Source organism: Scyliorhinus canicula, chromosome 1 (genome assembly GCF_902713615.1).
Source record: "Scyliorhinus canicula chromosome 1, sScyCan1.1, whole genome shotgun sequence".
Classification (NCBI taxonomy): Eukaryota; Metazoa; Chordata; class Chondrichthyes; order Carcharhiniformes; family Scyliorhinidae; genus Scyliorhinus; species Scyliorhinus canicula.
The window spans coordinates 3200389-3213386 of record NC_052146.1 but is presented as its reverse complement, the minus strand read 5'-3'; the positions used below and the strand labels follow the sequence as shown (position 1 = coordinate 3213386).

Sequence of the window (12998 nt, the reverse complement as noted above, 5' to 3'; positions counted from 1 at the left end):
TTTTATCTCTCGACCGTGAGAATCAATACCTGACATTGATGTTGGTACTTTTTAGATGAGCGACCTATGATGTAGATTTGTGATGGTGATAAACCAAGGGAACTGTAAACTGAAATATCCTTTGTGGATCCATAAGCAGCATGAATCTTCATCAACACCTGCAAGTTCCAGGAGTAAATAACAGAATTAATACTCGGAGACATTAGAGATTGAGATGTTAAATTACTAGTCACTGTTTAATCGAAAACAGATGTGTGAACAAGGAAAAAATGACAGTTGATTATCAATAATTTAGGCATCAGAGAGATACAATACAGTTTAAAAGTGAAATGCTTACATCTTGCATGAGGCTGCGGAGGAAGTTGGCTTTGTGTCTGAGAGGATCATGAACAAGTCCATCACAGAAGGAGACAATTCCATGGGGGAAATTATGCTGAGCCAGCCAAGCCACCACTCTCTGCTTCTGCATATCAGGTCGGCCTGTTACGTATATAATGAAGTAGCCAAGATCTTGCCAGTGCCTGCAAGCACAACAGCTCATTAACCATTGCTGTTAAACACTTTCACAGGTCTCAACATGTTCAATGCCTGAAACTATTTGACCAAGTTGAATTTTATGCTTTTTTATACACAGCCAGCGACTAATTCAGAGTTTTGTTCCTGTTTGCAGAATACTCTAAGCAATGCAATATGTGGTTTATTTAATTCTGTAACAATTTTGTGCAGTAAAGTTCCTAGACACCTATTATAGAAATGATATTATTAAACTTGAAAGTGTGCAGAAATGAATTACTAGGATGCTACTGGGACTTGATGGTTTGAGTTATAAGGAGAGGTTGGATAGGCTGGGACTTTTTTCCCTGGGGTGTAGGAGGTTTAGGGGTGATCTTATAGGTCTATGAAATTATTAGGGGCATAGATAAGGTAGACAGTCAACATCTTTTCCCAAAGTGTAGGGAGTCTAAAACTAGAGGGCGTAGGTTTAAGGTGAATGAAATGAAAATTGCTTATTGTCACGAGTAGGCTTCAATGAAGTTACTGTGAAAAGCCCCTAGTCGCCACACTCCGGCGCCTGTCCGGGGAGGCTGGTACGGGAATCGAACCGTGCTGCTGGCCTGCTTTAAAAGCCAGTGATTTAGCTCAGTGAGCTAAACCAACCCCTGAGAGGGGAGAGATACAAAAGGGTCCAGAGGGACAATTTTTTCTCAAGAGGGTGGTGAGTGTCTGGAACAGGCTGCCAGAGGCAGTGGTAAAGGGGGGTATAACTTTGTCTTTTAAAAAGAATTTAGACAGTTATATGGGAAAGCTGGGTATAGAGGGCTATGGGCCAAATGCGGGCAATTGGGACCAGCTTAGTGATATAAACTGGGCGGCATGGACAAGCTGGGCCGAAGGGCCTGTTTCCATGCTGTAAACATCTATAACTCCTAATTTAACCCTTTTAGCCCCAGTTTCACTCTGATGAACACATGTGCACATTATGTGACCATAAGTATTGACATCCACACACTCCACAGGAGCAATTATCAAACAGGGCAGATGACCAAACGCATGACCAAAGTGATGTTTTAATGAGTGGCTTAAAGGGGGAGGGAGAACTAGGCAGGTTTAGGGAAGGAATTGCAGAGCTTAGGGTTCAGGCAGCTGAAGACACAACTAGTAATTGTAGAGTGATTAAAATCGGCTGAGCATTAATTACATCTATTCTCATATTTCCACTAATTGTGTATTTTGCCTTCCTCGCTCCTGTTGCGGGTCAGTTTTATAAATTCCAAATTAACATTACCCAAATGACCAACATGCCTGTGTAAGTAAGTCAGTGGCTTATTCATTTATGGGAACCATCAAGGTTGAGCCTGGTCCAGTCCACACTCGCATTTTTATTTTCAGCAAGGATCACTACTAAATGATTTGCAGCGGAAACCCCGCCAGATTTCCCCCCTCTGACTCCAACACCTCAAGACCCATTTGTGCAGTCCTCACATTAGCCCAGAGCTTTATCATCTGCACACTCACTGGAAAAAACAGTTGACTGAGATTAAATTTCCATACTATCTATTTCGAGAAAGAAACAGGTCAAACAATATTAAGACTGCAACAAGATTCGGATTTTGCAGTAAAATTGATTATGCTTTTCCTTACGGTTTGGATAATTACACCGTGTGCATTTTCTAGTATTAATGTGCAAACATTTTGTAGTTTCGTGATTATATGTGCCTGCAAATATGTAACAACACTTGGACAATGCACGCAATACAAAGGTCACTGAGACTCCAGCCACATTCAAAACCATTATGTACAACATCTTCAACAGATCGGTAATTAATATCGTGCGACAAATATCAGCCCTCAGCTATACATTATAATATCACAGAATTTACAGTGCAGAAGGAGGCCTTTTGGCCAATCGAATCTGCACCGGCTCTTGGAAAGAGCACCCTACTTAAACCCAAGCCTCCACCCTATCCACGTAACCCCACCGAACCTTTTTTGGGCACTAAGGGCAATTTATTATGGCCAATTCACCTAACCTGCACATCTTTGGACTGTGGGAGGAAACCGGAGCACCCGGAGGAAACACGCGGATACGGGGAGAATGTGCAGACACCGCACAGACAGTGACCTAAGCCGGGAATCGAACCTGGGACCCTGGTGTTGTGAAGCAACTGTGCTAACCACTGTGCTACCATGCCCCCCAAAATATAAAAAGATGAGTGCATTGTAGGCAGCGACATTTCAAGTACAACAAGGTAGAAGCTATCACCAATTTGGACTCCTTACTGCTGACTATTGGCAAAGGAATTAAGGTGGGCAGCAGAGTCTTTGTATAATTAACTAAACAAAATGTTTTCTTTTGAAATTAGATAAATATTCAAATCAGTGTCTCACACCCAATTCCTCAGCCAACTGAGCCAGCAGTTTAGCCAAACGCATGATGTTGTATTTGGTTATGTAGGTAGCTGTAAGCTTAAAAAACATAAACAAATGCAGAAAACTCTCCAATAAAAGATATGCCAACACCAATTTATATGGTCATTAATGAAATGTTAAGCCAATAATACGTTTAATCAGTAGATCAAGCCCTATTTGGCATCAGAGTTCCGGTGAAAGATCATCAACCTGAAATGTTAACTATTTCTCTTTCCAAAGATGTTGAGTGGTTTCAAAATTCAAGATTTTCAGTTATCTTGCTTTTGTTTCAATGTTATTGGCCTGAATATTTCTGCCATCTAATTAGTGATTAGACAAAAAGGCATGGAATCATGCATCTACATTTACTGCTGATATGAAGCTAGTTGGGAATGCAAGCTGTGAGGAGGACACACAGAGGCTGCAACAAGCAAAATAAGTTTTAAAAGGCATAAAATGTAAATATTGATGATGCTCAGAGACACTTGGGTGTATTTGTACAAGGCATACTAAAAGTTGGTCTTTATTGCAAGGGGATCGTAGTACAGGAATAAAGAAGACTTGCTACAATTCTACAGGGTTTTGGTGAAACCACAATTGAATGTCGTGTGCAATTTTGATCTCCATATTTAAGGAAGGATATACTTGCATTGGAGACTATACATTAAAGGTTCATTAACTTGCTCTCTGCGATGAGCTGCTTATCCTATGATGAGAGGCCAAGTAAATTGGACCTGTTTAGAAGAATGAGTGGGGACCTCCTTGAAACATTCAAGATTATGAAGGGGCTCGACCGTTTACTCAGAAGGGGGTCATAGTTTCAGGATGAGAAGTCAATTATTTAGGACTCAGATAAGGAGAATTTATTTTCACTCGAAGGGCTGACAATCATTGAAAATCTTGTGGATGCTCAATTTTGAATATATTTAAGGCTGAGATCAACAGATTTTTGGTCTTGGGGAATTAAGGGATATGGGCAATGGGTGAGAAAATGGAGTTGAAACCCAAGATGAGCCATGATCGTACTGATTGATGGAGCAGTCTCGATGGGCCGAATGGTCTAATCCTGCTCCCACTTCTTATATTCTCACTTCATACAATAGTAAGTATATCGCTTCTCGGTCTTTTGGCTCAGATCTGGTATGTCTCTTTTATGGGGACCATGAATTGGATTCAATTTGAATTTGAATTGGTTTTTGGAGCAGGCAAGGAGCTGGATAAGGAGTTCGCCCCTGACCCACACTCTGAGCCCTGGCTTTGTAACTCAGAAAAAGTAATTTAAAAAAACAGTGGTTTAAGTATCATGTTGTTTTCAAAAGTGGTTTACAACTTTATTCACAGCACATTTCCTGGGACAAAATCTGTAAAACAACTTTATTAACTCGACAAAAATCTACAACAGATCCAGTTGGCCTGGAATGATCGCTGGCACTGCGACTCTGTACTCTGGCCAATGCTGCTGCTGTTTTTCCAAAGGTTAATATCTTTCACTAATTCAGAATCCGTCTGCAATCCCATTACCGAGGGGCACCTTCCTCCTTCCGTTCACTGACTGCTCTCACATCCTGGTGTGAGAAACTGACATGTTGATATGAAATGAGTTGGTAACAAGCGAGTATAATAGATACAATTGTTGGGCCTATGATGTCAATACATGTGTGCATGTGTTCATCAGAATGAACCTGGGGACTAATAGGGTTAAATTAGGAGGACAGGCTGCGTAGATTATTCCTTCAAAACGTGGTTCAATGAAATGATTTGACAGGGTAAATACCGGGAAACTGGTGGACGAGTACAGGACAAGGGAGCAAAATCTTTAAGTACAGCTGAGGCATGCAAGCTTCGTCACACAAGGGTTGGGTAAATCTGGAACTCTCCTGACAAGCTAATGAAGCTGGGGGTTAACTGAAAATTTCAGGATGAAGATTAATACAGTTTTGAGATACAAAGGGAATGAGAGAATATGAAACAACCATTGGTAAATGAATTTAAGATACGCTCAGCTATCCCCCAACTGAAGGGGGGGGGGGGGGGGAACGCCTTCTTCTGTTTCTATTTACTTTACCCCCTGTTGGTTGAACAGTAAATGTTAAAAGCACGGTAAGTGTATTTTGATTGATTTATTCTCTTATGGTGATGGTGGTAGATGTTTCTTCAGTAAATATCCATGTGTGAAGTAAATTTACCTGTATTTGTGGGAGGTGTGTTGTAGTAAATCAATTGCATGTGAAATTACATAATTAATTCTATGTAATGTGGCTGAAAGTGTCACCAAAGTTCCACCTGTAACTTTACAGGCATTTTCTTTCCATTCATGTGATGTGGGCCCATCCCTAATTGCCCCTGAACTGAGTGGTTTACTCGGCCATTTCAGAGGCCATTGGAGAGTCACTATCTTCCCTGGCTGGATACAAACCTGGGTCCCCAGAGCATTATCCTGGGTCTCTGGATTCTAGTCCAGCGGCAATACCCCTACCACCTCCCCCTATGCTTTCAGAGATAGTATTGCCTGAAAAATCTTAATGCTTCAAACATTGTAGTTAAGGGTAGTTAAGGAGGAGGAGTGTGATATTTGATGGGATAAACATAGGGAGAGAAGTAGTAAGGGGATTAGCATCCTTGGATGGAACAATGGTTAGCACTGCTGCCTCACAGCGCCAGGGACCCAGGATTTCTTCTATCCTTGGGTGACTATGTGGAGTTTGCACATTCTCCCCGTGTCTGCGTGGGTTTCCTCCGGGTGGTTCGGTTTCCTCCCACAGTCCAAAGATGTTATGGGGTTAGGGCTGGGTAGTGGGCCTAGGTAGGCTGCTCTTGGTATGGACAGTGCAGGCTCGATGTGTCGAATGGCCTCCTTCTGCACTCTAGGAATTCTATGGATTTTGATAAATTACCAGGTCCGAATGAAATGCTAAAAGGTCGGGTGTAAATGGGGAAGGTCTAACCATCATTTTCTAATCCTCACTGCATACACAGGGATATAAGAGCAGGAGCAGTCATTCAGCCCATCAAACCTGCTCTGCCATTCAATACAATTGTGGTCGATCATCCACTTTAATGCCTTTTCCCCACACTAGCCCCATAACTCTTTACGTCACTGAAATCTGTCAATCTCTGCTTTAAACATTCTGAATGACTGAGCTTCCACCACCTCTGGTGTAGAGAATTCCAAAGGTTCACAATCCTCTGTGTAAAAGAAGTTCTCCTTATAAGTGACTTGCCTCTCATTTTGAAATTGTGCCCCCGATTCTAGACTCCCCAACGAGGGAAACATCTACCTTGTCTATCCCTTTAAATATTTTGTATTCACCTCATTCTTCAAAACTGTAGAGAATGCAGGCCCAGTTCCCCCAATCTATCTTCATAAGGCAGTTCCTCAATCCCCAGGACAAGCCTGGTGGGACGGTCCTACATGGCAGACTGGTTAAAATATTCAATACCCACAGGATCCTGGTGAATGTAGCAAGCTGGATTCAAAATTGGCTTTGTGGCAGGAAGTAAAGGGTAATTGTTGACAAATGTTTTTGTGAGTGGAATGCAGTTTCCAGAAGGGATCCACCGTGGGAACCTTTTTGAGATATAAACGACTTGGACATAAATGTTGGGAATGATCAAGAAGTTTGCAGTCGACACAAAAATTGTTTGTGTGGTTGATGGTGAGTCAATGCTGTAAACTGCAGGAAAATATCAATGTGGGCTGGACAGAAAAGTAGCAAATGGAATTGAACCCGGACAAGTGTGAGGTGATGCACTTGAGCAGATCAAATAAGACAAAGGATTCCCCGATAAATGGAGGAAGGGAGGGACCTCAGACGGAATGTTCACAGATCCCTGAAGATAGGAAAACAGGGTGGTTAAGAAGGCAGATGGAATTCTTTTGTTTATTCGCGAAGGTAGAGAATATAGGAGCAGGGGAGTTATGCTGGACTGTAGTTAGGCCACAACCTTACTATGTGCAGTTCTGATCACCTCATTACAGAAAGGATGTCATTAGATTACAGCAGGTATAGAGGAGATATACCGGGATATCGCCAGGACTGGGAAATTACAGCTATGAGGAAAGATTGGACATGATGGGATTGTTCTCATTAAGCAAGGGGGCAGAGGGGAGATTTGATTGAGATGTACTAAATTGTGAGGGGCCTGGATTGAGTGAATGGGAAGGGCCTGTTTAGTTTATCGAGGTCAGTGATTGTAGGGAATAGATTGAAAGGTGATTGGCGGAAGGATTAAAGGGGAGTTAAGAAATGAAGAGGGCGGTAAGAAATGAAGAGGGCGGTAAGATCTGAAACTCACTATCTGACAGGGTAATGGAAGCAGAAACCCTCAGCTTGTTTAAAGGTGTCTGGATATGTTCCTGAGGTGCAGTAACCTGCAGAGCTACACATCAAATGCTGGAAAGTGAGATTAGATTGGGTGGCTTGTTTTTTGGGCCGAATGGCCTCTTTCAGCACCGTTGAACTTTCTATGATTCAATGAGCAAATGCACAATGTTCTCTTTTACCAGCAGAAAATGATATGATCAAAACTAAAGGATGGACCCAGAATGACATTCACTTTGGGAATACTCAGGTCACGCAGCTTCTGCAAAGGGAGCAGCAGAGTTAACAGGCTGGATTTTCCCAGCCCTGACCATATAGGATGGGGGAAAGGAGCGAGAGTTGGGGAGGAAAGAGGAGCTTGGAAAAGGGGGAAGTCACATTGGGATGGCTGCCCAACAATTTCTGCCTCCAGAGAGTTTTCTTGCAGACCAGACAGGGAAGCAGCCGACTGCCCGTTCTACAAAGGTGGATATCTAATTAGTTCAGCTGAGGCTCCAGTTAATGGGCAGGATTCAGTTGATGCTGGAATTGTACTGATGTCAGAGTGATTATCGCAAGATACATGGAGGCCACCAGCTCAGTCAAGGCAACCTCCCAGGAACAGGCCAGGGGGCCATCGGAGCCAGAGGCTCCATGCTCCAAAGACGGGGCCACAGGGATGAAAGGCCATGGCTCTGTCTGTGACTAGTCCTGCCGGGGGTTTCCCCTCCACCCTGAGCTAGTTTCCCTACTGGCTTTGGGCCTCTTTAATTGATACATTCTGTGCAGGAAACCAAGGGAGCCTCCATATCGAGGCTCCCTTACACCTCCATGCCTGCTGCAGCAAAGCCCAATTCTCTCTGTAGCACCTTAGGCCTCCCATCCCTGTGGGCTCTGTTTGGGCCTTCAGCCTTGGCCTGTCAATCCTGGAAGGTTGTGCCTGACCGTGCACTGATGACATTGGCAGATTTAGGATCCATTTTGGACCATTATTGCAGCCTAATGACTTCCCAAAAATCCTGCCCAATGTTTCACTTCTCCACGTGTGTATTTATCCTCTTGTTGTTCTTTCAGATGACTACTGACCTGCCACATGTTTCCAATATTGTTTGTCTTTATTTTAGATTTTCAGCATCTGCAGTATTTTGCTTATTGTTCACGATCAGTGCCCGTTTCACAAGAACAACCATTCAGAACCATTGTTCATTTAATCACAGTTAGAGGGCCAAGTGTTGTCAAATATTTTTCCTTATTTTGGTGACCATGCGAACTTTAACGAAGGAACATATACCCATTTCTTCATTGCTAGTTAAGGGCAATTATTGACGTTTACCTTACAACATCCACTGCTCCAGCTCTGACCTTGGGATCACTGCCCATGATGGAGACACTAGCTGCAAATGATCCATCAATGCTAAACACCACACACTCTGTTCCCTTTGGCAGTACAGTTATGTAGCTATCTCCAGATGTATGATCTCCCCTAGAAAAAAGATTTTTAAAAATCCTTTTCACCGGCAATCAAAGCAAGTTTACACAACAACAATGATTTCAGCAAGGTTTTAAATGTAATTATCATTCCTCCATCAATCAGTTCCTTCTGTTGTAACAAATTACATTATTCTTTCGCATTTATGGTGCCATGTTTATTTAGTCCTTTAGTTAGACTGTTTGTTAATGCTTTATTAATATGTGAGTCTTTAACAGGTTCTGAACATTGTCCCCAGCAATGCAGTGCTTCCTCAGTGCTGCACTGACAGGTCAGCCTGGATTCTGTGCTCAAATCCCCAGAGTAGGGTTTGAACCCATCAGTTGACAATGCAAAGATGGGTTTGCTACCACTGGCTGATGGATAACACAGTAAGGATTACTGAGGGCAGCAACTATATTGTGGGCACTTTGCTGCTGTGTCTCTGGGAACTGGTTCAAATTAGCAAAACCTTTTCCATGTTGAAGGTTTGCTGGTGATTTAGGAAATGAAGCTCTCGTTTCATTAGACTGGATTGAATTTAAACCCTGAATCTACATGTGTAGTCATAATGTTCTCTATGAAGATTTCTGCCTAAATTAGATCGTTACATTCATTTTTAAAAAGTCAACTACTTAGAAATATGATGAAAGGGGAGTTTGCATAAAGACAAATATATTTCTTGGAGTTTCCCTAACTGTGCACACAGATATTGTACCAATCTCCAAGTCTAAAATTCACACAATTACCTAATCACCATTTTTACTGGATAGACACCGATTCCCAGTCTCTTTTCCTTTGGGATAACATAGGAAATTCTGCCACTGCTGTTTGTAATATCAGTGTCAAAATAAACCCAGTCCCCTGTGGGAGGTTGAGTCATAATATGAATGTCCACCTGTTGAAAGAAAATAAGGAAGAAAATTATATCAGGAGGAAATTGAAAAATAAATATTCCAAGGCCCCAGTGCATTCAATCGAATATCACTCATCTCCGGTAAAATAGGTTTTGCCAAATTGCCACAGGCGTTCATATCGATCTTTGTCCAGCTCTCTGGTTATCGATGGCAGTGACCCAGATTCTTTAATGGGACAGTGGAGACAGAATCATTACACAGACTATCAGATACAGCTAACCCACACGCCTAAAGTCAGTGAACAACACCCTCTACAACCAAGTATTTAACAGATTTAACACATCCAAAACATGGTTTCCATTACAGAAAGGGTTTGGAGGAGCAGAGACCTACAATCTGTGGGAAGGGTTTCTTGCAGAAAGTCCTGCCTCTACGGAGCACCCCAGACTAAGGTTGTTGTGAGCTACATTTGAAATGATCTCATTTCATCAAAAATAGCAAACATCCTTGTTTTTAAAGACCCGATATCACAGGGCAAAGTAAATTCTCAGCAGCAGAACAAAACTAGAAGCAAGATATTTACGGAATGGAAGTAGATTTTTCCTTTGTGGGCCAATCCTCTTGAATAAATCGGAGTTATAACTGACAAATCCTCTCTTTACACTCAGACAGATTTCTCCACAGACACACTTTCCCGGGAAGCAGTCAGTAATGTGGGGAAACTGTTTACATAGTCTGAATGTTTTGAAGGCTGGTTTCCTTCACGTGACTCAGGGGGCATGATGAAATTGGATGAGTTAAATTACACTTGGTGAGTTCCATCGAGAAACTGAGGCTAACAGAAGGTTTCAATTGCATTTTGCCCAAGAGTGTAATTTTTGAAATTCAGTCCTGGGAGATGGGTATGGCAAGAATTTACTGCCTATCCTCATTTGCCCATGAGAAGGTGGTGTTGAGTCACTATGTTGAACCGCTGCGGTCCATGTGGTGTAGGTACACCTGCTGTGCTGTTAGGGAGGGAAATGAAGTGGCTCTCTAGGTCATTTCAGAGAGAGTCAAGAATCATACTGCTGTGGGTCTGGAGTTTTGAATTTTTATTGTAATCCAATATCATAGAATTTACAGTGCAGAAGGAGGCCATTCGGCCCATCGAGTCTGCACCAGCTCTTGGAAAGAGCACCCTACCCAAGGTCAACACCTCCACCCTATCCCCATAACCCAGTAACCCCGCCCAACACTAAGGGCAATTTTGGTCACTAAGGGCAATTTATCATGGCCAATCCACGTAACCTGCATGTCTTTGGACTGTGGGAGGAAACCGGAGCACCCGGAGGAAACCCACGCACACACGGGGAGGATGTGCAGACACCGCACAGACAGTGACCCAAGCCGGAATCGAACCTGGGACCCTGGAGCTGTGAAGCAATTGTGCTAGCCACAATGCTACCGTGGTCGCCATTACTGAGACTGGTCCTGCATTAGTTTACCAAACCCGGGTAATGCTGTTGGTGTGGTGAACATGGACTTTCAGAAGATATTCGATACAGAGCCACACAACAGACTGGTGAACAAAATGATAGCTCATGGAATAAAAGCAATGTGGCCTAGAAAACTTGCTGAATAATAGGAAGCAGAGAGTAATGGTCATTGGATATTTTCAGGCTGGTGGAAGATTTGTGTTGTTATTCCCCAGGAATCGATATTGGAATCCTTGTTTTTCCCAATATGTATTAACGATCTAGATCTTGGGGTGCAGAGGATCATTTCAAAGTTTGTGGATGAACTTGGAAGTCTTGTACACTGTGAAGAGGACAGTGTAGATGAAATTTAACGTGGAAAAGTATAAGGTAATCCATTTTGGTCGAAAGAACAGGAGAGACAATACAAAATAAGGGGTAAAATAAGGCACAGATGGACCTTGCTGTATGTGTACATGGATTACAGAAGGTGGCATAACAGGTGGAGAGAGGATTAATAAAGCAGATAGGGCGAGACCTTATGGCTGTTCACGTTGGTGGAATCCTCCAGTCCCGTGAACGCCCCCCCCCCCCCCCCCCCACCCCCCGGTCACACGTTTCCTGGCAGCACGGGGTGGATTCAATGGGAAATCCCATTGACAGCAATGAGACCAGACGATTCTGCCGCCAGCCAGGAGCCGCTGGGAAACATGGGGAGGCCAGGGAATCACCCCAAAGGATTCTGGGCTTTATTAATAGGGGCACAAAGCAGAAGAGCAAGGAGGTTATGCTGAACTTAGATAAGACACTGCTTAGACCTGAGCTGGAATATTGTGCACAGTTCTGGGAGCCACACTACAGGAAGAATGTGAACACATTGGAGAGAAAGCAGGAGAGGTTGACAAGAATGGTTCCAGGGATGAGAAACGTCAGATGTGAGGATAGATTGGAGAGGGTGGGACTGTTCTCCTTGGGGAGAACGCAGAGAGGAGATTTGATAGAGATGTTCAAAATCATGAGGGGACTGGACAGAGTAGATATGGAGATCTGTTCCTGCTCGTAAAAGGTTTAAGAATGAGAGGAGAGCAGACATGTAGGAGGAGGTGACACGCAGACTCACTCCCGCCAGAGTCCTCGGGGTTTTGGCCCTTTTCACCCCATTTCCAGTGAGAATTTGTTTCAAACTTGTCCCAGTTGAGGTTTGGTTGGTAAAGGATGTCCAAGAACCAAAGAAGGAATATTGGGGAGAAAGGTGCGAATGCAGATCCACCGGCAGAGTCGAGCACAGAGCGGAGTGAATTGGGAGGGGAGATGGTGGGGGAAGCTCACCGGGTGGGGCCTCTCCTATTATGGGGCTGTTTAGCACAGGGCTAAATTGCTGGCTTTGAAAGCAGGCCAGCAGCACGGTTCAATTCCCGTAACAGCCTCCCCGAACAGGTGCTGGAATGTGGCGACTAGGCGCTTTTCACAGTAAACTTCATTTGAAGCCTACTCGTGACAATAAGCGATTTTCATTTTAATTACAGTGGCTACGCCGGCGGACATGATGCTGGCTGAATTCAAACGGCAGTTCAACATGGGAGGGAGATGATGGAGAAGCTGAATAAGTCGGTGGAGGATTCACTGGCCCCTGTAAGGGAGACACGTGGAAGGATGGCAGAGACGGTGCAGGAGCATGGAAAGGTGTTGAAGGGGATGGAGGAGGCACTGTCAAGGCACAGTGACCAGCTCGTTTTGCTGGATGCAGAGCTGCTGAAGGTGGAGGACAGGAATACGGTGCTGAGAGCAAAAGTCGAGGAATTAGGTCGCAGTGGCAGAATCTAAGGATCGTGGGGCGGCCGGAGGGGATGGAAGGCCCGAGGCGGACGGAGTACTTTCCAACAATATTCATGAAGCAGTTGGGGGAGGGGCACAATGCCCCCACCATCGAGCTGGATGGGGCACTGGTCGCTCCGGCTGAAACCATGGGCGGATGAGCCACCGCGAGCTGTGGTATTCTGTTTTC

The 12998-nt window shown here is 43.8% G+C and overlaps 1 protein-coding gene across 3 annotated transcripts in view; it reads right to left on the bottom strand.

The window, feature by feature from the left end:
- Positions 1-12998, bottom strand: part of LOC119967898 (membrane-associated phosphatidylinositol transfer protein 2) — a 157107-nt gene that overhangs the window by 6665 nt on the left and 137444 nt on the right. For all 3 annotated transcript variants that reach the window (XM_038801029.1, XM_038801090.1, XM_038801156.1), the window contains 4 exons: positions 9429-9577; positions 8545-8694; positions 338-521; positions 30-158 (listed from right to left, as the gene is read on the bottom strand). In XM_038801029.1, coding sequence (XP_038656957.1) covers positions 30-158; positions 338-521; positions 8545-8694; positions 9429-9577 — 612 coding nt within the window. The remainder of the gene's footprint in view (positions 1-29; positions 159-337; positions 522-8544; positions 8695-9428; positions 9578-12998) is intronic.